At 39.8% G+C, this 22,511-nt stretch overlaps 1 protein-coding gene across 2 annotated transcripts in view; it reads right to left on the bottom strand.

The window, feature by feature from the left end:
* Rab6a (RAB6A, member RAS oncogene family) overlaps window positions 1–19,910 on the bottom strand; it is a 41,997-nt gene extending 22,087 nt beyond the window's left edge. The window contains exon 1 of one of the 2 annotated variants that reach the window (XM_031387549.1): window positions 19,175–19,910. In XM_031387549.1, the coding sequence (XP_031243409.1) occupies window positions 19,175–19,244 (70 nt within the window). In that variant the 5' untranslated portion in view covers window positions 19,245–19,910. The remainder of the gene's footprint in view (window positions 1–19,174) is intronic. The other variant, XM_031387548.1, reaches the window with a different exon arrangement.
* Between the last annotated feature and the right edge of the window lie 2,601 nt (window positions 19,911–22,511).

Here is a 22,511-nt window from a genome sequence, read left to right as displayed (position 1 = left end):
AAATAATTAAAAAAAAAAAAAAAGAAATACAAGTAATTTAGAATAGTTAAAGCAATCCTGATAGCAGTGAACAACTTCAAAACTGACTATGATAAACTACCAGAGTCCAGACAGTATGATACTGAATACTGGCTTAAAGATTGAAAAGTAAATCAATGGGACACAACTGGGTCCAGAAATAGTTAAAAATCTCTAGGCAGCTGAATAAACATCTCTATCCCTCTGAGACCAAAACTCTACTTCCTCTGATTTACACCCTTCTCCAAAAGGAGCAGAGATCAGACTTTTCTATTTTCCCCTCCATCACAGTATCTCAAGAATAGTGTAAGAAAATAAGCACTTGTTGCTATTTCCTTGATTCAAAGAGTATTTTGTCAAGCATGGTGGTGCCTGCCTTCATTCCTAGTTCTCAAGAGGCAGAAGCAGGTGGATTTCTTTAAGTCTGAAGCTACTCTGGTCTATACAGTAAGTTCTAGTATATCCAGGCTATACAGAGATCCTGTCTCACCCCCACTCCCCAATAACAGTATTTTAGTCCTAATTATGATAGTGTTGCACATACCAGATGTTTTTTTTAAATAAATAAGTTTTTTTAAAAAAAGATTTATTTATTTATTATATGTAAGTACACTGTAGCTGTCTCCAAACACACCAGAAAATCTCTTTACGGATGGTTGTGAGCCACCATGTGGTTGCTGGGATTTGAACTCATGACCTTCAAAAGAGCAGTCGGTGCTCTTAACTGCTGAGCCATCTCTCCAGCCCAAGATGTTTTAAAGAAACTTTTATTCTCCTGTCCTGTTCCCCATCATTATTGAACATGCATTTTCTTTGTCCTTAATGAAAACTAACAAATGAGCTAGAGATAGTTTAGCAAGTAAGAGCACCTTTTGTTCTTATAGAAGATCTAAGTTCAGTTCCCAGCACTCACACTGTGGTTCACAACCATCCCTAACTCCAGCTCCAAGGGCTCAAATGCCCTCTTTTGACCTCTGCAGGCATCAGGCACATGTGTGATATACCTAGATACATGTAGGCAGAACACTCATACACATAAAATTGCTTACTGTGGTTTTTTTTTTTTTTTTTTTTTTTTTTGAGACAGGGTCTTTCTATGCAGTCTTGGCTGTCCTGGAACTTGTTATGTAGGCTGGGTTCCAATTCACAGAGCTCTGCAGGTCTCTGTCTCCTTCCAGAGTGCTGGGATTAAAGGTTTGTGTCACCATACCCAACTGACTTGTGTTTTAAAACTTCAGGATATTTGAGAGTTGTTGAAGCAGCTTAGCTTGGTTTAGTTGATTTCTGTTGCTGTAGAATTATAGCATCAAGTGAGATGGCTTTTGATATAATAACACAATGAGATTTAGTTGCAGCCAAGCTTTTCTGCTGTGATCCCTACATCTCAGCCACTGTTACCACAGAATATAATTATGTCTACTATTATAGCATATTAAATGTAATATACTATAAAAATAGAATAGAGTTCATAAAATTATCTTGGAAGATGTGTATGTGTGTGTATGTGTGTGTGTGTGTATAAAGAGGTGAACTTTAAGTGGCTTCCCCAATCACTTTCTATCTTAACTTTGACCTGTTTCATCAAGATTATTTATTGTGCATATATATGTATCCTAGACCAGATGAGCAAAGGGAAGATAACTTTTCAGGAGCTAGTTCTTTTCTTCTATTTGTTTTTGAGGCAGACTCTTGTTATTTCTGCTGCTGCACTATTTAGGCCAGTTTCCTATTGATTCTGCTGTCTCCACCTTCCACCCAGCCTTAGAGCTTTACAGCTTCACACCACCTCATCCAACTTTTATATAAATTTTGTGAACAATTTAAGATTTTCATGGTTACTGCTTTTATGGAACTGACCTTTAAGGCTATGCTGGCTGGCCAGCCTAAATAGGGCCCTCCTAAATAGGGCCCTCCTCTCCCTACTTCCTTAGTGCTGGGATTATATGAGTACACCATGTCCAGTTTTTTTGTTTTTGTTTTTTAATTAAAAGAAAAATTTAGAACTCAGCAGTGGTAGTGCATGCTGTTAATCCCAGCACTGGGGAGGCAAAGGCAGGCAGATCTCTGAGAATGAGGCCAGCCTGATCTATAGAGGGAGTTCCAGAACAGCCAAGGCCAAACAGAGAAACCCAGTCTCAAACAAACAAAACAATAAAACAAATAAAAAATATTTTAGATTTTTAAATTTCATGTATATGGGTATTTGTATGCCTGGTATCAACAGAGGTCAGAACAGGGTGTTAGATTCTCTGGAACTGGAGTTACTGATGGTTAATAACATCATGTGGGGGTGCTAGAAACTGAACCCAGGTCTTCTGCAAGTAAATGTTCTTTTGTTGATTTTTTATCTTTTTTTAAATTTTTATTTATTTTATGTGTATGTGTACATTGTAGCTGTACAGATGTCTGTGTTTCTCCCACATCAGAATTAGAGTTTGAATCTCATGAAAAACATGGTCATGCTCACAACTGTCTTCCACTCATTAGTGCTCCTGTTCATTTTAGTGAAGCTCTTGTTAAACTGAATGCAGTACGACTGGATTTTCTCATCCCTAGACAGGCTGCTCCAGACCAGCCTTTTGTTTCAGGGCTTTCTGGCTGGCAGACAGCAGCCTGACACGGGCCATATTAGGCAAGGGGTGGTCATGCGGATCAACACAATCAGGAAGAGCATAGTCTTCCTTCTTTATAACATTCCCATGTACTCAAGACACATACTGAGGTAGAAATGGCTCTCTTGCCAATTAAATTAAGTGCTCTGGTAGCCATCATTCTGCTAACACTGCTCTGGCAACCTCCCTCTTCACTCTTACTGCTTGTTACTAGAAGATCTTAAATTTTAAAAATCACTTATTTCATGTGTATGGGTGTTTTGCCCATTAAGGCCAGAGAATCTGGAAGACCAGCCAGTACTCCTAACTACTGAGCTATCTCTCCAGCCCTGGTATATATTCTAAAATATCTGCCTAGGAATCTAATACAGTCAGGCCCATAAATGGTGTTTAAGAACCATGACGTGCCGGGTGGTGGTGGTGCACGCCTTTAATCCCAGCACTTGGGAGGCAGAGGCAGGCGGATTTCTGAGTTCGAGGCCAGCCTGGTCTACAGAGTGAGTTCCAGGACAGCCAGGGCTTCACAGAGAAATCCTGTAACGAAAAACAAAAACAAAAACAAAAACAAAAACAAAAAAAGAAAGAAAGAAAGAAAGAAAAACGAACTACTGACATTCATAAGTAAAATTCCAAGTAATTATCAATTACCTTTAGCTTGAGTAAATACTCCCTCCTATGTAAACAAACTTCATACAATATTATATTCTGTTTTCTTCCTATACTACTTCCTACCAATATCATTGTAATAGCTTGTGTAACACTGAATTAAGTAAAACTGTCATTAAGATATTCTGATAAAATGAAAGTTATACTGAGGCAAAGAACACCAACTAAACTACTAAGTAGAGCATTGTGAGTTCAATATTAAAGGGATATTCCTGAATCTGTATAATTACCTCTTCACAAAAAAATTTGTCTATTTGGGAAATAAAATATTATCTGGATGCTTTCAAACTCACTCTAATATTTCTACAACTTCAGTCAGAAAATTCTTATATGACTTATCTTCAGTGTTTCAACCTATGCAAATATTCTGTTCTTAACTTCTGTCCACTAATTGTAACTTTCATCAAAGAACTTTATCTACAACCATTATTACTGTAGTAATTTTCCCAATGGAAAAATTCTACTCATTTCTAGCTATTTATTAGAATTAATTTATTTATTTTTATGTGTATGGATGTTTGCCTGCATGTTATGTCAGTGTACAATGTGCATCCAGTGCCCTCAGAAACTGGAAAAGGACTGAAATTTCCAATTTGGGTACTAAGAACCAATCCTTAATCGTTTGGAAGGGTAGTCAATGCTCTTGACCTCTGAGCCATCTCATTAGCCCCCAATTAAGGTTATTTTATAAGAATAAACTTTCCTTTCCACTTTACTTAAATATTTACAATAATACTCTCATGTATACTTTAATTCTGTAGGTTCAGAACCAGTACTGTCATTATTTTGTTGCTGAAAGTATTCCAGCTTTCTCTATTGGAAACTTTTTCAGAATGACTCTAGTTTTGAGGTGCTGAGATCAAACCCAAGGCCTTGTACATATTCAGCAAATACTCTGCCACTGCATTTGTAATCAAATGTTAGTTAATAGTATTATAGACAGGCAGTGGTGGCGCACATAAAATGATAGTAATTTTTTAAAATGTTAGTTTTACAGTAAATAAAGATACATATTTACCACTACAGTTGTTAGGAAATACAAGATGGATTTGTTTTGTTGCAAAATAATATTATACATTGAAACCTGCTAGAGATGCCATAATAAAGTGTAAGTAACTTAAACAATAGAAAATAATTCTTTCACAGTTTTGTACACAGGAAAGCTGGGGCTACAGGATTAGCAGTATTGGTTCCTTCTGAGGGCAAACTGAAGTAATAAAGTAAAAAAAACAAGGCTGTAGAAACAAAGTTCTGAGAATGTAGAAATAAAGTAAAATAAGGGGGCCATGTTCCAGCTCCTGTAAGCAGCCAGCAGTGTGGAAACAAAGTTTTACAGTAGCAAGCAGCAGCTTCAGACACTGAGAAGCTGTGTTCAGAGATAGCCAAGGACATGTTGTAAAAACAAAGTTCTGGTGGTCAGAATGTTGAGATAGAATGACCAGGACATTCTGACTAAGCTAAGTAAGACCAAAACAAAAGTAGCTGGGGTCACAATGACGTTAAGATCTACGAAAACAAGATTAGCAATTCTTGAAAGTACCCCACAACCCCTCCTGTGGTGAATTTGGAAAAAGTCCACAAACTGTTACCCTGACCTTGCTGATGACAATCCCCCCCTACCACCCAGTTACTTAGTTCCTTCCAAAAGACTTTTCAAGGCCAGGTGCAGAGCTGGATAGGGAAGTTGACTGACTAAGCTAAGAACAGCCCCCTGAACAAGCCAACCAATGCCTGATGAGATCCTTTGTCCTGTGTTCCACCAACCAGAGTAAGCCAGCTAGCCCAGTTGCAGAAATCTGCCCTCTGTAAAGTATAAAAGATGGGTGCTTTCTGAGTTCGAGATTGACCCCTCCCCCGTGAGGGTGGGCAATCCCACACGTGTGGATCAATAAACCTCATGTTATTGCAACGATCTATTGTTGTCAATCTGTGTTATCTGGGTTGAGCCAAGTTTACTACATAACCTGCTTTACCCCTTTTCCAGAGCTTCGGTTGGTTTTCTACTAATCCTTGGCATTCTTTGGTGCAGAATTTCAACTGATCTCGATCATGATCATTTCCCCCTCAGCACAAATGTGGTTAAATTTCCCCTTTATTAGGCTATCAATCATATTTTATTAGGACCATACCCCAGCATTATCTCAGCCTAATATTTCTCCAAAACCCCTCTCATGCTAAGACACTGAAGATTCTGACCTTAACATAAATTTAGGAATTAACATACTTAAAAAATGTGTACTTCCATCTACTTCAAAGTTAAAGCTATACAGCTTATAAAGCTCTTGTGTTTTTCTTATGTTAGAAACAGTAAGACTGGCCGGGCAGTGGTGGTGCACGCCTTTAATCCCAGCACTTGGGAGGCAGAAGCAGGTGGATTTCTGAGTTCGAGGCCAGCCTGGTCTACAGAGTGAGTTCCAGGACAGCCAGGGCTACACAGAGAAACCCTGTCTCGAAAAAAAAAAAAGAAAGAAAGAAAGAAAAAAGAAACAGTAAGACTGAATGAACCATCCTTTATTATTCCTAGTAAGCCCTAGCTCTAACTTAATGTCAATAAGGTTGTTTCTGAAAATCCCAAAGAGGGAAACTAGTAGCCAGAACTGACCATATGATTAGAGTTAGAACTTTTAGCCCCATCTCTAGAAAAAGAGTAGTTATTAGATTGAGCTAATTAGCAATAGCCAAAGTATAGAATCTTCCTTATAAAAATTTAAAAAGACAACAACTGGAGAGGTTCAGGGTTGCTAAATACAGAGGTGTGCAAGGATTGGAAAGAGTGTGGCCCCCAACCTCGACCCTCTTCCTCATACACTGCCCTATCACCTATGATATTCCATATCATCAGTGGGTATAGAGGTCAGTAGTATGCCATGTCATAAGCATGAGCCTGGCCCTATGGTTTAATCCACAGCATTAAAATTTGAAGGGGCTAGAAAAATACACACATTAATTATAAGCTGATAGAACTAGGATCAGAGTTTCATTTCTTTTTTGGTTGATCATTTTGTTATTTTTGAGATAAGGTCTGTTTTTTGAGACAGTAGCTCTGGCTGGATCTCACTAAAGGGTAGGCTTGCCTGTTTCTATCACCCTAGTGCCAAGATTAAAGGCATGAGCCATCATGCTTAGAAGAGTTTAGCTTTCTTAAGCACAATGATGATATTCTGTCATCTTGGGTTTTTTTTTTATTTTTTTGTTTTCGAGACAGGGTTTCTCTGTATAGCTCTGGCTGTCCTGGAACTCACTCTGTAGACCAGGCTTGGCCTTGAACTGAGATATCCACCTGCCTCTGCCTCCCAAGTGTTGGGATTAAAGGCGTGTGCCACCACTGCCCGGCGATATTCTGTCATTTTATTTTGTTTTCCTATTACTTTTTGTGGTAGTAGGGATCAAACGCAGAGCGAGAACTCTATTTTGAACAACATCCCCGGCTTTTGGCTTCTTGAGACAGGGTCTCATTATGTATTCTAGGCTGACCTAAAATTTGGAATTTGGGATGTTACGCCAGCTGGACTCAAATGCATAACATTTCTGCCTTAGTATTTGAAATGCTGGGATTAGGCAGGTATCACACCACACTCTACTTGTTACCTTAAAAACAAAAACAAAAACCCAAAGATCTGTCCAGTTTTTTTTTTTTTTTTGTTGTTGTTATTTTGTTTTTCAAGACAGAGTTTCTTTGTATAGCCCTAGCTGTCCTGGAACTCACTCCATAGACCATACTGGCCTTGAACTGAGATATCTACCTGTCTCTGCCTCCCAAGTGCTGGGATTAAAGACATGCACCACTATTGCCCGGCTTGTACAGTTTCTTAATGATCAGATATATTCAATAGTTTTATACATATTTGCCTGCATGGCCATTACTCTAGACACCAAGATTTATGATCTTAAAGGTGTTAAGAATAGGTTTTTTTCCCCCCAATAACTATTGTTGTAGACTAACTACTACAGGTCAAACAAAATATCTTTAATGAAGGGGTAGCTTAAAAACCTATCTGAATTTGAGTCATTATATTTCCCTTTCTTCCTTTATTCAACTAACTCATTTTGAGTATGAGGTTCTTGGTTTTTTAGTTTAGTTTTGTCTTATTTTGTTTCTACTGTTGCTGTTTTGGGGGGCAGGGGAAATCTCCCTATGTAGCAAAAACAGGCACTGAACTTGAAATCCTCATCCTCATCTGAAATGCTGGAATTACAAGTGTTAGATATAAAATTCTACAGATCTCTTTATTTTATTTACTTATTATATGTATGAGTGTTTAGCCTACACTGTGTGCATGTCTGGTGCCTTCAGAGGCTAGAAGGTGTGGTATTTCCTGGAACTGGAGTTACAGATGGTTGTGAACCACTGTGTGGATAATGAGAACAGAACCCAGGTCCTCTTGAAGAACAGCCAATGCTCTTAACCACTGAGCATTCTCTCCAACTTCTCTAGTCCCAATATATACATTGTGTGTGTGTGTATGTATATATATCAAAGTTTTTTCCCAAAGTATGCATACAAGTATTTCTGAAGATGTATTCTTTAGTTTTAATAGAAGAGTTACACCAGAAAAAAAGTTTATTAACCACATAAACTTGCTGAAGTTAAAACTCAATAAAATGTAAAAAAGCCAGTTCCCCAGTCATAACAATCTTTAAAAAAAAAAAAAGATTTATTTGTTTATTTATATTTAAGTATACTGTAGCTGTCTTCAGAGACCCCAGAAGAGGGCATCAGATCTACTATGGATGGTTGTGAGCTACCATGTGGTTGCTGGGACTTGAACTCAGGACCTTTGGAAGAGCAGTCATTGCTCTTAACCACTGAGCCATCTCTCCAGCCTTGTGACATTCTTAGACAAAACAAATACTGAACAATTCTCACACCACAGAGAGTTCAACTGAAAAACACTAACCTATAGATATTAGAGCTTGAAATAGTAAATATCAAAAACACACAAAGCGTATCAGTATAAGAAAGGCTTCTGTGAACAACCACATGTATACACAAATGCTAAGGATATCTTAGTGATGCCTTCAATCTTTTAGGAAACACACCAGTAAATTGTTTCCAGATGACCCACTTTATGTCAGGCATTGGAAGTTCACACCTCTAATCCCAGCAGCACTTGGAGGGCTGAAGCACAAAATCTGTTATGGGTTGTCTGAGTTAGTGTTTCCATTGCTGTGAAGAGACACCATGACCAAGGTAACTCTTATAATGGACAATATTTAATTGAGGTGCCTTACAGGTTCTGCAATTCAGTCCATTATCATCATGGCAGGAAGCATAACAACATCTAGGCAGGCATGGCCCTGGAAGAGCTGAGAGTTCTACATCTTGTTCTGAAGGCAGCTAGGAGGAATCTCTCTCAAAGACCACCCCCATAGTGACACACTTCCTCCAAGGCCATACCTATTCCAACAAGGCCATACCTCCTAATAGTGCCACTCCCTGAGCCAAGCATATTCAAACCTTCAAAATGAGTCTGAGCTGCAGAGTAAAACTGCCTCCAAAACAAAGGGAGAGGAAGTGTATGACGGCTCAGTATGTTAAGGTGCTTGCCACCCGGTTTGATGACCTAAGTTCCACAACCCATACTATAGAAAGATAAAGTTCCTACAAGATGTCTTTTGACTGCCACACTTACCACAGCATGTGTGAGTGCATGCACATACATAACAAGAAGAAGATGTAATTTTAAAAAGAATGAAAATAACAAGGCTGTAGAGATGGCTCAGCGGTTAAGAGCACTGACTGCTCTTCCAAAGGTCACGAGTCCAATTTCCAGCAACATATGGTGGCTCACAACCATCAGTAGTGGGATCCGATGCCCTCTTCTGGTGTGTCTAAAGATAGCCACAGTGTACTCAGATAAATAAGTAATTTTTTTTAAAAAAGAAAGAAATTACAAGACTTTAAGGGGCTGTAGCATGTGTGTGGGTATATTATATAGCTAAAAGAATACTTATACTAGTATCTACTGAATAAACAATAAGTTTATGACATTCTCTGTATTTTTATATATTAATATTCCTCATCATTAAAAAGGAAAATATATGTATTTATTGTTACTTAAAATTTTTTTATGTGCATTGGTGTTTTGCCTGCATATATGTCTTCTTGAGGGTGTCGAATCCTCTAGAACTGGAGTTACAGACAGTTGGGAGTTTAATGAGCTATCATGTGGGTGCTGAAGATTGAGCTCAGGTCCTCTGGAAGAGCAACCAGTGCTCTTAACCACTGACTCCAAGGGAAAACATCTGAAGAATGCAAAAACATATGATTAAATCACAAATTAATTTAAAAAAAAAAAAAAAACCCACAAGATCTCACACTGTAAACCAGGCTAGCCTCAAGTTTTTGAGTGCAGAAATTACAGGTATGGGAAGCCTAGCCTGCCGTTAACTTTTTTTTTTTTTTTAAAGTTAAAAAAAAGATAGGGATTGGAGCCATCTCTCCAATCCCTATCTTTAATTTTCTAAATACATCATACTTATTGCTTACTTATTGTCTTAGTTAGGATTTATATTTATATTGCTGTTATAAAACACCATGACCATAAGCAATTTAGGGAGAAAGGGTTTGTCTTATACTTCCATGTCACAGTCCATCATGGCAGAAGGAAATGAAGCAGAAGCCATAGAAGAACACTGCTTATTGCTTTGCTCAGCCTGCTTTCTTACACAACTCAGGACCACCTGTCCTATGTGGTACTACCTATAGTGGGCTAAAAGACCCCCTATCATTTAGAGGGAGGGAGGGAGGGATGGAGAGAAAGAAGGAGGGAGGGAGAGAGAGAAAGAAAGAGGGGGGAGGGACAGAAAGAGAAAGAGGGGGTAGGGAGAAGAGGGAGAGAGAGAGAGAGAGAGAGAGAGAGAGAGACTTGTTTATACCCCTATCCAATGGAGGAGTTTTCTCAAATGAGATTTCCTTCTCTCAGATGACTCTAGCTTGTATCAAGTTGCCAAAAAAACCTAGCCAATAAAGTTGCAAAATCTCAACTCCCCTTTTAAAAAAAAACTCTACTGAAACTATTTTCTTTAAAAAACACTAATTGATTCTTCTGATAAACCCAATGGCCCTTTTGTTTTTTTCAAGACAGGGCTCTCTGTGTAACCCTGACTGACCTCAAACTCAGAGATCTGCCTTCCTCTAATATCCTGAGAGCTGGGATCAAAGTCTTATACCACTATGCCCAGACCCAATGGTCTTTTTAAAAGCCCACATTTTCTTCAACAAGTCATTGACCATAGACTAACTCTAGTCAGGATATAAAATCTTTGTCCTCTTAGGTTGTTTCCTCAATCTTGCTTTATTTTTATTTATTTTTAAATATCCTCTTTTATGTGTCTTTACTACATACAACTACAAAGACTTCCTGATACTGAGTAAGGTTAAAGTCACTTGCTAGATGGATTTGGAGGAGTCAGTGATCAATTTGATCCTCTGCCCAAGATGGCCACATTGAATAAGTCTCCATTTTCTTCTTACCACTCCTTAAAAAAAGGTCATTTAAGTATTAAAATTTCTGAGTGCTGCTATTCACTACAAAATATTTTCAAAGTATGATTATGAAAAAGAAATTGATAACCCAGGCATGGTAGTTCACTTGTAGTCTTAGCATTCAGGAGACTAAGGCAGAAATACCAAGTTCCAGGTCAGCCTGTGCTATATATGGGGAGACAGATAAAAACAGAACAGAAATCCATTCACTAGGGCTAAGGCTATAGCAGTTAGAAAAGGTTTGCCTACCTAGCATATATAAAGTCTCCGATTCAGTGTTCAGCATGTCACAATAGTGAGATCCTACATCACCCAGCCTACCTCCCCAAACCAAAGTAACAATGATAATAGAGGTCTGGAGAGAGAGCTCAGTCAGTAAAGTGCTTTCACAAGCAAGCAAGAGGATCCAAGTTTGATCCCAAAAAGCAAGGTTCAAAGGGGGAGAAGTGCTAGCCACGTAGGCATCTGCTTATCATTTCTGCACCCGGGAGGAAGAAGTAGGTGGTTTCTTGGGACTCTCTGGCCTGTCAGATAGCCTAGCCTAACCAGTGAGTGCCAAGTCAATGAGAGAAACAGAGGACGAAACCCAAGTAACAACATTCACACTGTCTTCTGACCTCCACACACAAGCTCACACATGAACTCATACATAGAAACACATACATACATAGAAACACCAAGAAAAAAATTGTCAAACAGAATTATTCTGTCCAGAAACATAGTAATTCTACAGGTAATATGGCCAACAAAATTACTATACATAATATGGTCAACAAAAACTAAAGACCTAACATTAGAACTAGCACTGAAAACAAAACAAAACCACCACCACCAACAACAACAAAAACAAACCTCAAATGGGCTTACAAGTGAAATCTCATATTATCTGTAGAACAGATAAAAAATAAAAATTTAGCCAAAAGTCATTAATGTTTTGAGTACTTCAGAATGGATAGATAGAGTAAATGAGAGATGAACTTACAAAAACCTATGTGGCTGGAGGGAAGGCTCAGTGGGGTTCAGAGAACTTGCTGCTTTTCCAGAGGACCTAGGTTTGGTTCCTAACTACCTGCATGTCAGCTTTCAACTGCCTGTAACTCTAGTTCCAGGGGATCCATCACCCTCTTCTGGCCTCTCAAGGTAACAAGCATGCTAATGGTTTGTGATATATACATCCAAATAAAATATGAATACACATACAATAAAGATAAAATTAGTAGGACATGGAGGGGCAAGCCTTTAATCTCAGTACTGGAAATGCAGAGGTAGGCAGATCTCTGTAAATTTAGGACAGCCTAGCACACATAGCAAGTTTCAGGTCAAAAACAGTGCTACACAATGAGTTCCCATCTCCAAACAAGTAAAAGTATAATAATATAAAGGTGCTTACACATAGTACAGATGCATGTATGCACGCATTCTTACACACACACACACACACACACACACTTAAAAAAAGAAATGAGTAGAAAGCAATTTTTTTTTTACTATTACTTGTCATGCTCTCACGGGTACTACCTGGGATAGAATTTTAAGTCCTAAGTCCTCCCACATGCAAGGCAAGAGTTCTATCAAAGAAATGTATTCCCACTCCAGTTTTTTTGCTTTGAGGCAAGTCCTCACTATGTACCCCTGGTTGGCCTAAAATTCACTATGTAGATCAGACTGGCCTCAAACTCACCAGAACTCACTTGTCTCTGCCTCTTCAATTGTTGGGATTAAAGATATTCACCACCACACACAGACCTTTTTGGTGCCTTTTATTCCCCTAAGTATTTGTTTTAGATTTATTTTATGTGCATGAGTATTTCACCTGCATGTATGTAAACCACGTGCATGCCTAGTACCCATGGTCTAGTGCACTAGGTTACAAGGCATAGGCTCCCCTGAAACTTCAGGTTATGGATAGTTGTGACCAGGCCTAGGTCTTCTGCAAAACAAATGCCCTTAATTACTGAGGCATCTCTTCAGTTCTCATCTCCTTTTTGAGACAGTTTCACTATGCAGTCAGACTAGCCTTGAATTGATTACATACCCATGTTTTCTTCAAACTTGCAGCAATAATCTTGTCTCAACTTCCCATGCTAGGCATTCATCACCATTCCTAACTCCAAGAAGTAGAAAATAAATCTAGGCACTGGGGAAATGGTTTAGTCAGTAAAGCACTCTGCATTAAGTACCTGAGTTGGACATTAAACAAGAAAAGAAGAAAAAAGAAAGAAAGAAAAGGCAGGTACCATATATACCTGAAACCCCAGCACTGCAGATGTAGAGACAAGATTCCTGGAGGTTGCTGGCCAGCCAGTCTAGATGAATCAGTAAACTTTAGGTTCAGTGGGAAACCTTGACACAAATAAATAAGGGAGGAACAGGGCAGTGGGGCGCATGACTTTAATTCCAGCACCTGAGAGGTAGAGGCAGGTGGATTTCTGAGTTCCAGGACAGTCTGGTCTACAGAGTGAGTTCCAGGACAGCCAGGGCTACAGAGAAACCCTGTCTCGAAAACCCGAAAAGGAAAGAAAAGAAAAGAAGAGAAGAGAAAACAAGAGAAGACAAGAGAGCCTTTTTCCTCATTGGGCGCCTGAAGTAAAGATGGATCACGGGCAGCTCTACTGGAGTCACCCATGGAAGTTCGGCCAGGGTTCACCCTCTTGCGGCGTCTGCTCTAACCACCATGGTCTGATCCACAAATATGGGCTGAACATGTCAGTGCTTCTGTCAGTACGTGAAGGGCACATAGGCTTCTCTAAGTTGGACTAAGCGACCTGAATTGGTTATTTGACTGTCTACCAAGTGGAACTGATCATGCTAGTCTTTGTGTACAAAGAATAAAAATGTGAAGACCTTTAAAAAAAAAAAAGGAAAGAGAGAGAGAAAGAAAGGAAGCCCAGCAAGATGGCTCAGTAGGTAAGAGAAGAACTTGGAAATCTTGGTCCTCTTGTCTCTACCTAAGTACTGAGATTACAAGCAAGTATCATCATTTGTGGTTGGACTGTTAGTCCTTACAAATTGTTGAGGGCATTAAAGAATTATGTTGGAGTGGATTGTATCAGTATTTAGTATACTGAAATCCAACTATGAAAAATTAAAAGTACCTTAATATATCTAAAATATTAATAAATCTCATTACATGTTAACATAATTTTTATTAAAAATACTACACGCAAACACTTAGCGAGAGTGGCAGTGTTTTACGGTACTGGCAAAGCTCCTTAATGTTTAACTCAATAGAAGACAGCTATATTCTTATAGTTGCATTTGACGTGTTTCACCTGGTAGGTAGGCTCTTAGAAATTACACTATATACTTATAAGGTAGTAAGAATGAAAAAATATATAACATCTTAATATTCTGGATCCATACAGGGTTTATGGACCCCCACTTGCAGGATCTTGTGTGATTCTGGAGATCAGCAGACTAGTTTGAGAGCTACTGGATTTGATAGTATCTGGCCATTTTGTCCTTGCAGCTTCATTTTGCAAGCAAAGAAACTCAAAGGGAATATCTTCTGTATCTTATTTTTAAACCTTAAAACTCGTAATGATTAAGAGCGCAAAGTTCAAATTTCCAGTGTTAGTACTGGCCACTGACCATTAGCAAATTACTCAACATCTTTTTATGTTTCAGCTTCCTTATCAATAAAAATAATAAACAGGACTTATTGTATATAATGCCATTATGAAGACTAATTAAATATAAAATTTTTCTAAGAGTCTGGCAAATTGAGTATTTAGTAAACACTTAAGTAGTTTACTGAAAAACTTTTAGTGGTTTAATAGGCTCTATCCATAAGGCATTTACAGAGAATTACAAAATGCCCAATATAGCAGAGTGATCCATATTACACTATTATAGTACTACACTGTTATATGTACTACACTTATGTGTAGTACAGTACAGAGACTCAGTATTACTAGTCTCTGACCCCTTTTCTCTATTTACAATATTGTAGTTCAAAAAGTTGACAGAAAAAGGGTAATACAAAGTGAAAAAAGCAGTATTGGTTATGCATGTCTCCTTGCCATCATGTTCCTAATAATCAATAACAACTACATTTGCAGTAAATTCCATTGTAAACCACTTAATGACATTCCTAGAAGCCCCTCTGGATTTCCAGACAATAGCTGAATAATAACAAAAGATCCTCCTGACTTTAGACTTAGATAGTTTAATATCCCTAGATCATATACTAAAGTAAAGAGAAAATAAGATTGCCAAGACTCATGACATTAATTGGATCAGTCAAGTAATAAAACAATTCATCTTCATTACAGAGAAGGGTATCATTCATTTGAAAAACTAAATAAAAATCACATGACCACATCATCTGCATATTTGACATACAAATAAGTTAATAGCTTTAGCAGGGGGGGAAACCCCTGTTTAAATCAAAAAGAAAAAGAAAGTATAATATGCAGACAAGTGAATTATTTTTCTTTTAGTATTTTAGTGAAACTAAAGTCAAGGCTAATAGCTTTGACTACTATTATATTTAACTATTGTTTGGTCATCAAATATTTCTGAGCAACAACCATGAAACTGGTTCTATGCTAGTAACAGGGGTTCAATGATCATAAAAAAGATGATAATTTTCATGGAACCTGCATTCTGTTCTGTCCTGGGAAACACACAAAACAAACACATAAAATATTATAAATGTGGTAAATACTATTAAGGAAACAAAGAAAGCTATTCCAAAGACTACAGTCTTTAAAAGCTGAATTGTGGATTTCTAACAGACCTAAAAATAAATAATTCATAGCAACTTACATCAATGCAACATAGATTCTACAGGCCTTTGCTAATGCATAAGAAAACTACAGATACTGATCATGAAAACAAAAATCAATCTTTCAGTGTCAAAACTACTGGATATCATTACTTAGCAATATGATGACCTCAGAAGATAATTAACCTCAAAGTTCTAAAGAGCAAAAAGCATGCAAACATAACCCTAAAGAAAGCAAGTGAAATCTGACATATAATTTAATATGTGGTTATATTATATATAGAAAGGTTATTTCTATATTTAGAAAGGAAAGCTGAAACAAAAAAAAAAGAATATTGTTTTTAAAACTAAGGAAATCTGCCGGGCAGTGGCGCATGCCTTTAATCCCAGCACTTGGGAGGCAGAGGCACTCGGATTTCTGAGTTCAAGGCCAGCTTGGTCTACAGAGTGTGTTCCAGGACAGCCAGGGCTACATAGAGAAACCCTGTCTCAAAAAACCAAAACCAAAACCAAAAACAAACAAACAAACAAAACCTAAGGAAATCTAAATAAATAATACATTTTGGTTAATAATATAATCAATATTTGGCCAATACTTTTAACAAATGTACCTTATTAATGTAAGATACTAGTAGGAATGCAGTAAGGATGCAGGATGTATAGGCACCTCTGTACTACCTTACCAATTTCTATAATCTAAAACTGTGCTAATATATAGAAATGTATACATACATACATACATAGTTAAATCTAACAAGGCATTATTTAGTTTCTACCTGGGAAGGCTGGGAATGAATGAAAAGGAATAGGGATAAATTACTTAACTTCCTCATGGCTGAGGATATAGCTCAGTATGTATAGTACTCACTTAGCACTACATAAACCAAACACAGTGGCGAACACCTGTAATCCCAGCACTTGGGTGGAGGCAGTATCATCAGATATTCAAGGCTAGTCTTGTCTATACACATTTAGTTCATGATCAGCCTCACTACATGAAAGTGCCTCAAAAAGAAATTAATTTCAAAACAGGAAAGAAATGAAATGAAAATAAACATGGGTATGGTAGCTCACCCCTGAAATCCTAACACTCAGTGAGGCAAGAGGACTTCAAAGTTGAAGCCAGCCTGGGCTATCAGAATGTAACTCTAGCTTAAAAAGAAAAACAAGGGGGCTGGAGAGATGGCTTAGCAGTTAAGAGTACTGACTGCTCTTCTAGAGGTCCAGAGTTCAATTCCCAGCAACCACATGGTGGCTCACAACCATCTGTAATGGAGTCCAATGCACTCTTCTGGTGTGTGTCTGAAGACAGCTACAGTGTACTCGTATAAATAAAAGTAAATAAAAAGAAAAAAAGTAACCAAAAGAAAATGAGAAGTTATAAAACTCTAATATATTACACTCAAGAAGTCCAAAGGAAATCTGCACACAAATTGAGATCTCTACTCATGATAAAAACTTCAACAGAGCTGGGTAGTGGTAGCACATCCCTTTAATCCCAGCATTTGGAAGGCAGAGACAGGTAGATTTCTGGGTTCAAGGCCAGCCTGGTCTACAGAGTAAGTTCCAGGCTAGCAGGGGCTACAGAGAGAAACTCTGTCTCAAAAAACCAAAAAAAACTTCAACAAAAAGATTAATGATTTTTTTTTGTGCAAACTAAATTTAGTCCTATATGACAATATGATGCAGTCAACAATCTCCAGACTGTACAATAAGCACATTCAACCTATTTATTAACAATGACCGATGAACTTCATTTTATGTATGTCACTGTTCTGAAACTGCCATGTAACACTACTGTGATTAGGATCAACTTCATAGGTTTTCACCAAGTTACTCACCTAAGGGAATGCTTATTTTATTTAATTTTTTTAAATTATTACATTTATGTATTTAGTGTAGGTGATGTTCATGGAGATCAGAGGACAACTGAGATTTGGTTCTCTCCTTCTACTGTATGGAACCTGGGGATTGAATTTAGGTTGTCAGAGGTGGTGGTGAGTGCCTGCTTTACTCACTGAGCCATCTTGATGGCCTGGAAATGTTTATACTTGAGAAATATCCACAAGCAAACAAGAGGGAGATGAGATCTTTCAACCCTACAAGGTTATAGGGAAGACAAATCCAAACATTACAAGAAGAAAAATTATTTCCCAGGTCCTGCTAAAGGTAAAATTGCAACCAGTGTTAACTGGCTATAAATTTCCAAATTGGTATAAATAGTTCAAGCTAGCAATAAAAGCTAAGAATATTTTATCAGTTATATGCTTTCCACTCCAAATAATGTTCTCCATAACATTAAGATATCTAGTAGGTACTCAATGTTTGATTACTTCGAATCCCCCAATGTCTGAATTTTAATGATGGTCAAGAAAAATGTAGAGGAAAAACGAAGATTATAGTTTCTGAATTACTGTTCACCTTGTATAATATAGAATAAAGGTATTGGAAGAGGTAACCTCTGTGGCAACCATTACAAAATTAGGACCTTGTATCCACTAGGAAGAACAGTGACTGCAGAACCTTCACCGGGCAAAACACATTACAATTTCACTCATAAGGCCCTTTGAAATATTAGGTATACATGTATGTAAAAAAAGTCAGTTAACTCAAATAAGTATTCTAATCTAATTTTAGAGAGCTAGATGATAGATCTATTACTCTATTACCTAAAGGCAATCCTACAAAACAAAGATGTATTATTTTAAGCTCCTCACATACATCTTAAGTATGTAATTAGAAAATTTTCAAGAAGAAATTAATAATTAACATTTCACCCGTTAATCCTTGCTTGTATCATCATGAAGATACTTAAATATTTCATATTGAAACGAGAAAAGAGGGAAATGAGATGAGAAAAATTCAAAGTAAACTGATCATGACATAGCATCTGGCAGAGATCGAAAAGGCATCAATGTTGCCAAAAGAATTGCCAATGATGAAAATCAATAGAAAATAAGGATTTCCAACCAGTCCCAACCCAAGGGACCAAAATCATCACTGGCAACGCCACCTCTTTTTAAGTCGCCTTCAGTTGAAATCTATTAACTCACTAACCCTAACTAATTCTTCATTTAGGTGTAAACTGAGCAAGAATTGTTTTTCTCTATGACCATCACTTCGAACCTTCCGGGAGACTTGGACAACTCGGAGCCAAGCCTCGGGGGAAAACAACGCCCAAATCCCACCACCCTCCTTCATCCAAGGTTGAAGAGGGGCCCGTTCCCCAGACTTGGGGGCTTCTCGAAGTGGAACCTCACTCCCAGTTCCAGTGGGAACCGGAAAAAGAGCAAGGAATAAGGGTGGGGCCCCAGAAAGCCGGCCCGGGTGGAGGAGACCACGCAGAGCAGAGGAAGAAAGGGATGGACAGGAGGCTGGGCGGGGTGAGGACTGAGGGGGACAGAGCGGCCCGAGAGGGCCCGGGCTGCGGGCGGCGGAGTCCGGACGAGGATCAGAGGTCTAAGCTACCATACCAGCCTGAGAGATCGCAGCGAGGAGGAGCCAGGGACGAGAGGAGCCAGGGGACCCGGGGAAAGGCTGGGGGCGGGGAGGCTGGAAGAGCGAGGCCGGCGGGGAGCCTCAGCGGCCAGAAGGGCTGCACTGGGGGCGGTGCGGGGAAGCCGCGGCCGGCTGCCAGGAGCGGGGGAGCCGCGCACTCACCGCTCTGCTCTCCCAGGAACACCAGCTTGAATTTCCTCAGCGGATTCCCGAAGTCTCCGCCCGCGGACATGATGGAGCCGGAGGAGCCGCCGCCGCCGCCTCAGCCCAGAGACCTCGTCCAGACCGCTGCAACTCCAACCGGCTGACGGAGAGGGCTGAGCGGAAGGGGCAGCCTCCGAGTGCTCTCGGCCCCCGCAGGGCCGAGCGGAGGGGCGAGGCTGAAAGGAGAGAGAGACTCCACCGACGGGCAGCCGCCGCCGCCGCCGCCTCCCCGCAGAGTCGCCTAGCACCGAGCCAGGCCCGCGGCCGCGAAGGGACGCAGGGCGGTGTCGGAGGCAGCCAGCGGTGCGCTCGGGCTTCGCTAGCCTAGCGCCGTTCCTTCCCTCAGAACGCAACGCGGAGACGGAGGGGAGAGAGGAGGGTGGCGAGCGCCGCAGACGCGTCTGGGACCTAGCACGCGCCGCGCTCTAGCTCTCCCAGCCGCCGCCGCCGCCGCCGCCACCGCAGCCCAACCCGCTGAGTGCGCGAGCCTCTGGCGCGGACACGGGGCGAGTCCGGGCGCGAGCCTGCCGCGCCGCCGGCCTCGGACGTGCGAGCTTGCGTGCGTGCGTGCGTGCGCGTGCGCGCCGCTGCCAGTGCCTTCCTGGTTTCGCCCGCAATCCCGGCTCCTCCCGTGCTGTGGAGAAAGGGGCCGATCGGGTTTCGCCTGGCGTCCGGAGAAGCCAGGAGGAGGCGGGACCGAGTTCCGGGTAAGCAAGGGGGGGGCGGGGGAGAAAGAGGGACGCTTACGTCACTGACAAGTCCAGCCAATCAGAAAAAGCGGAGGGCAGGCAGCTGGTAAGTGAGGTGGCGGCGCGAGAGCGCGCGCGACTGTCGCGCGGAGGAAGGTGTAGGGTCCCGGCGGCCATAGGAAGTGTGGCGCGACGCAAGGCGATTGGAGCAGGGAGGAGGGAAAAGAAGGTGGGACGGAGGCGGAGCCGGAACCAAGGTGGAAGGACCGCAGCGCTACGTGGGTGGGGTTGGGTCGCTCGAAGGTGTATTGTAGCTGCTAAACCTTTAAGGTCGCTTCTCCTCCATCGGTTCAGCCCTTCACCCATTTGCCATATTCTTCTAAACATAATTCTTCGCTCGGCATCTTCGTATATAGACTTCCCACCGCTACTGCGTGGAGTTTAAACTACCAGAAACAATTCCTCTCCATTTTGTGAGTGAGGAAATTGGAGTCCAACTGAAGGAAATGACTTGCAAAATCCACGTAGTCATGTAATGGAATCAAGGTTTTATTTGAACCTCTGCTACCTCCTTACTGTTAAGCCATCTAATTCCCTAGTGTCTGTTGGCGTGATCCTCTATTGAGTGGCCGTTGTTTTAGGTGCTCATAAGGTCATATGATGACCATCTTCTACGTGCTATCAATGGGTTTAGATATCGTATAAACCAGACTCCTCATATTACAGATAAGAAATGACGGCCCACTTAGCGATGCAGCTTTGGAAAAGGTCATACTCAACAAGATCACAAATCTGCCAAAGGAGTATTTAAAAGATCATCCTTTCCCCTTAAAGCAGGACTTCTGGATATGCTTGAGTGGGACTCCTTTAAATTAGCCATCCGAAGCATTTCCAATTGTCAACCTGATTTGAGATCCAATAAAATAATGGTGAATGCCATAAGAAAACATGAACTAAGCATAACGTAGACAATTACATAACATATAATTAAGTATACGTTGTCATCTAAATGGGATCCCTAAAAACAGAGTATCAGACAAAAACAAAATAATTTAAGTATAACATGAATTTTAGTTAATAACAGTATTTTGTACTGATTCATTTATTATAACATGTAGGTCCTATTAATGTAAGCTGTTAATAGAGGATTCTGGAGTGGTATATAGGAACTTCTACAATGGCCTTTGTAAATCTAGTTATTCTCTATCTAGTGCTTCACATCTGTAATCCCAACCCTCAGGAAGCAAAGGCAGGAGGATTTGTGTCAGGTCCAGGCAAATTAGTTCCAGCTTAGTCTAAGATACAGAAAGAGGTCCTGCCTCAAAAAACAAAAACAAATAAACAAACAAAACCAAAAACCAAACCAAACCACCACCACCAACAAAACCTAAGAGATAGAGATATGGGTCAGAGGTAGAGTAATCTATCTAGCATATATGAGGCCCTAAATCTACTCTTTAGGACACCTAAAAAACTTCTAGAACCAGACATGGTGGTGCATGCCCATAATCATAGCACTTGAAAGATAGACAATCATAAGTTTAAGGCCAGCCTGAGCTACGTACCAAAGTTAGGCTGTATGAAACCTTGCATCAAAGGAGGGAAAAGAGTTCTAAATAAAGTCTATTAATAGAAAATAAAAAACAAATTAAGGACTGTTGAATTAGAGAATTTGTCATCTGCACAATATCTGCCATTCTTCAACATCTCATGGGACAAGATCTAAAAAAGATATCTCTGTTCATCAATAATAAAACCCTTTTAAAGATATCAAAACTCACATCTGTAATCCCAGTAAGGGACAATAAAGACAGGAGTTTAAGATAATATGTAACTACATAGGTGAGTTTGAGGCCAGCCTGAGCTGATCTTGTCAGAAATACTTTGAAAACATAAAAATGTATAAGTAAAAACACTAGAAGTCTCTCAAGTTAATTTTAAAGTCTATGTACAGTATCGTCTACACAAAGTACTTTTACATGTTATTGACAAGGTCAAACTCTGTCAAGTTAATTTTAAAAAGTCTATGTACAGTATCTTCTACACAAAATACTTTTACATGTTATTGATAAGGTCAAACAAGTGCCTTATCAAATGCAAGATGACTCACTGATAAATTAGGAGAAGAATCAAGTTCTGAAAGTGTGGTCTATTTTGACCTACCAATGACACAACTATATCTCAGAACCTTCTCTATCAAAATGTACTCTCTGTATTCTCTAGGAATAGCTCAGGGGTACAGTGCTTCCTTTATATACATAAAGTCTTGGGTTTAATCCTAACACTAAGTCAATCAATCAAGCAATAATGAAGAATTACAAAAAAAAATCATTTCCTCACAGTTCCTCTCAAACAAGTGGTGGAACTTTTGAATGTATATGTAAAAGGAAAAAGGAAAAACTGGACTGGGTCATAATATAAATATTTGAGTTTTACAACCACAGTAGCATGGGCTGGTGAGATGGCTCACCAGTTAAGAACACCGACTGCTCTTCTGAAGGTCCTTAGTTCAAATCCCAGCAACCACATGGTGGCTCACAACCATCTGCAAGGAGATCTGACACCCTCTTCTGAAGTGTCTGAAGTCAGCTACAGTGCACTTACAT

The sequence above is a fragment of the Mastomys coucha genome, unplaced genomic scaffold, assembly GCF_008632895.1.
Source record: "Mastomys coucha isolate ucsf_1 unplaced genomic scaffold, UCSF_Mcou_1 pScaffold21, whole genome shotgun sequence".
Classification (NCBI taxonomy): domain Eukaryota; kingdom Metazoa; phylum Chordata; class Mammalia; order Rodentia; family Muridae; genus Mastomys; species Mastomys coucha.
The sequence above is the reverse complement of the archived record's forward strand: the minus strand, read 5'-3'. Positions and strand labels throughout refer to the sequence as shown.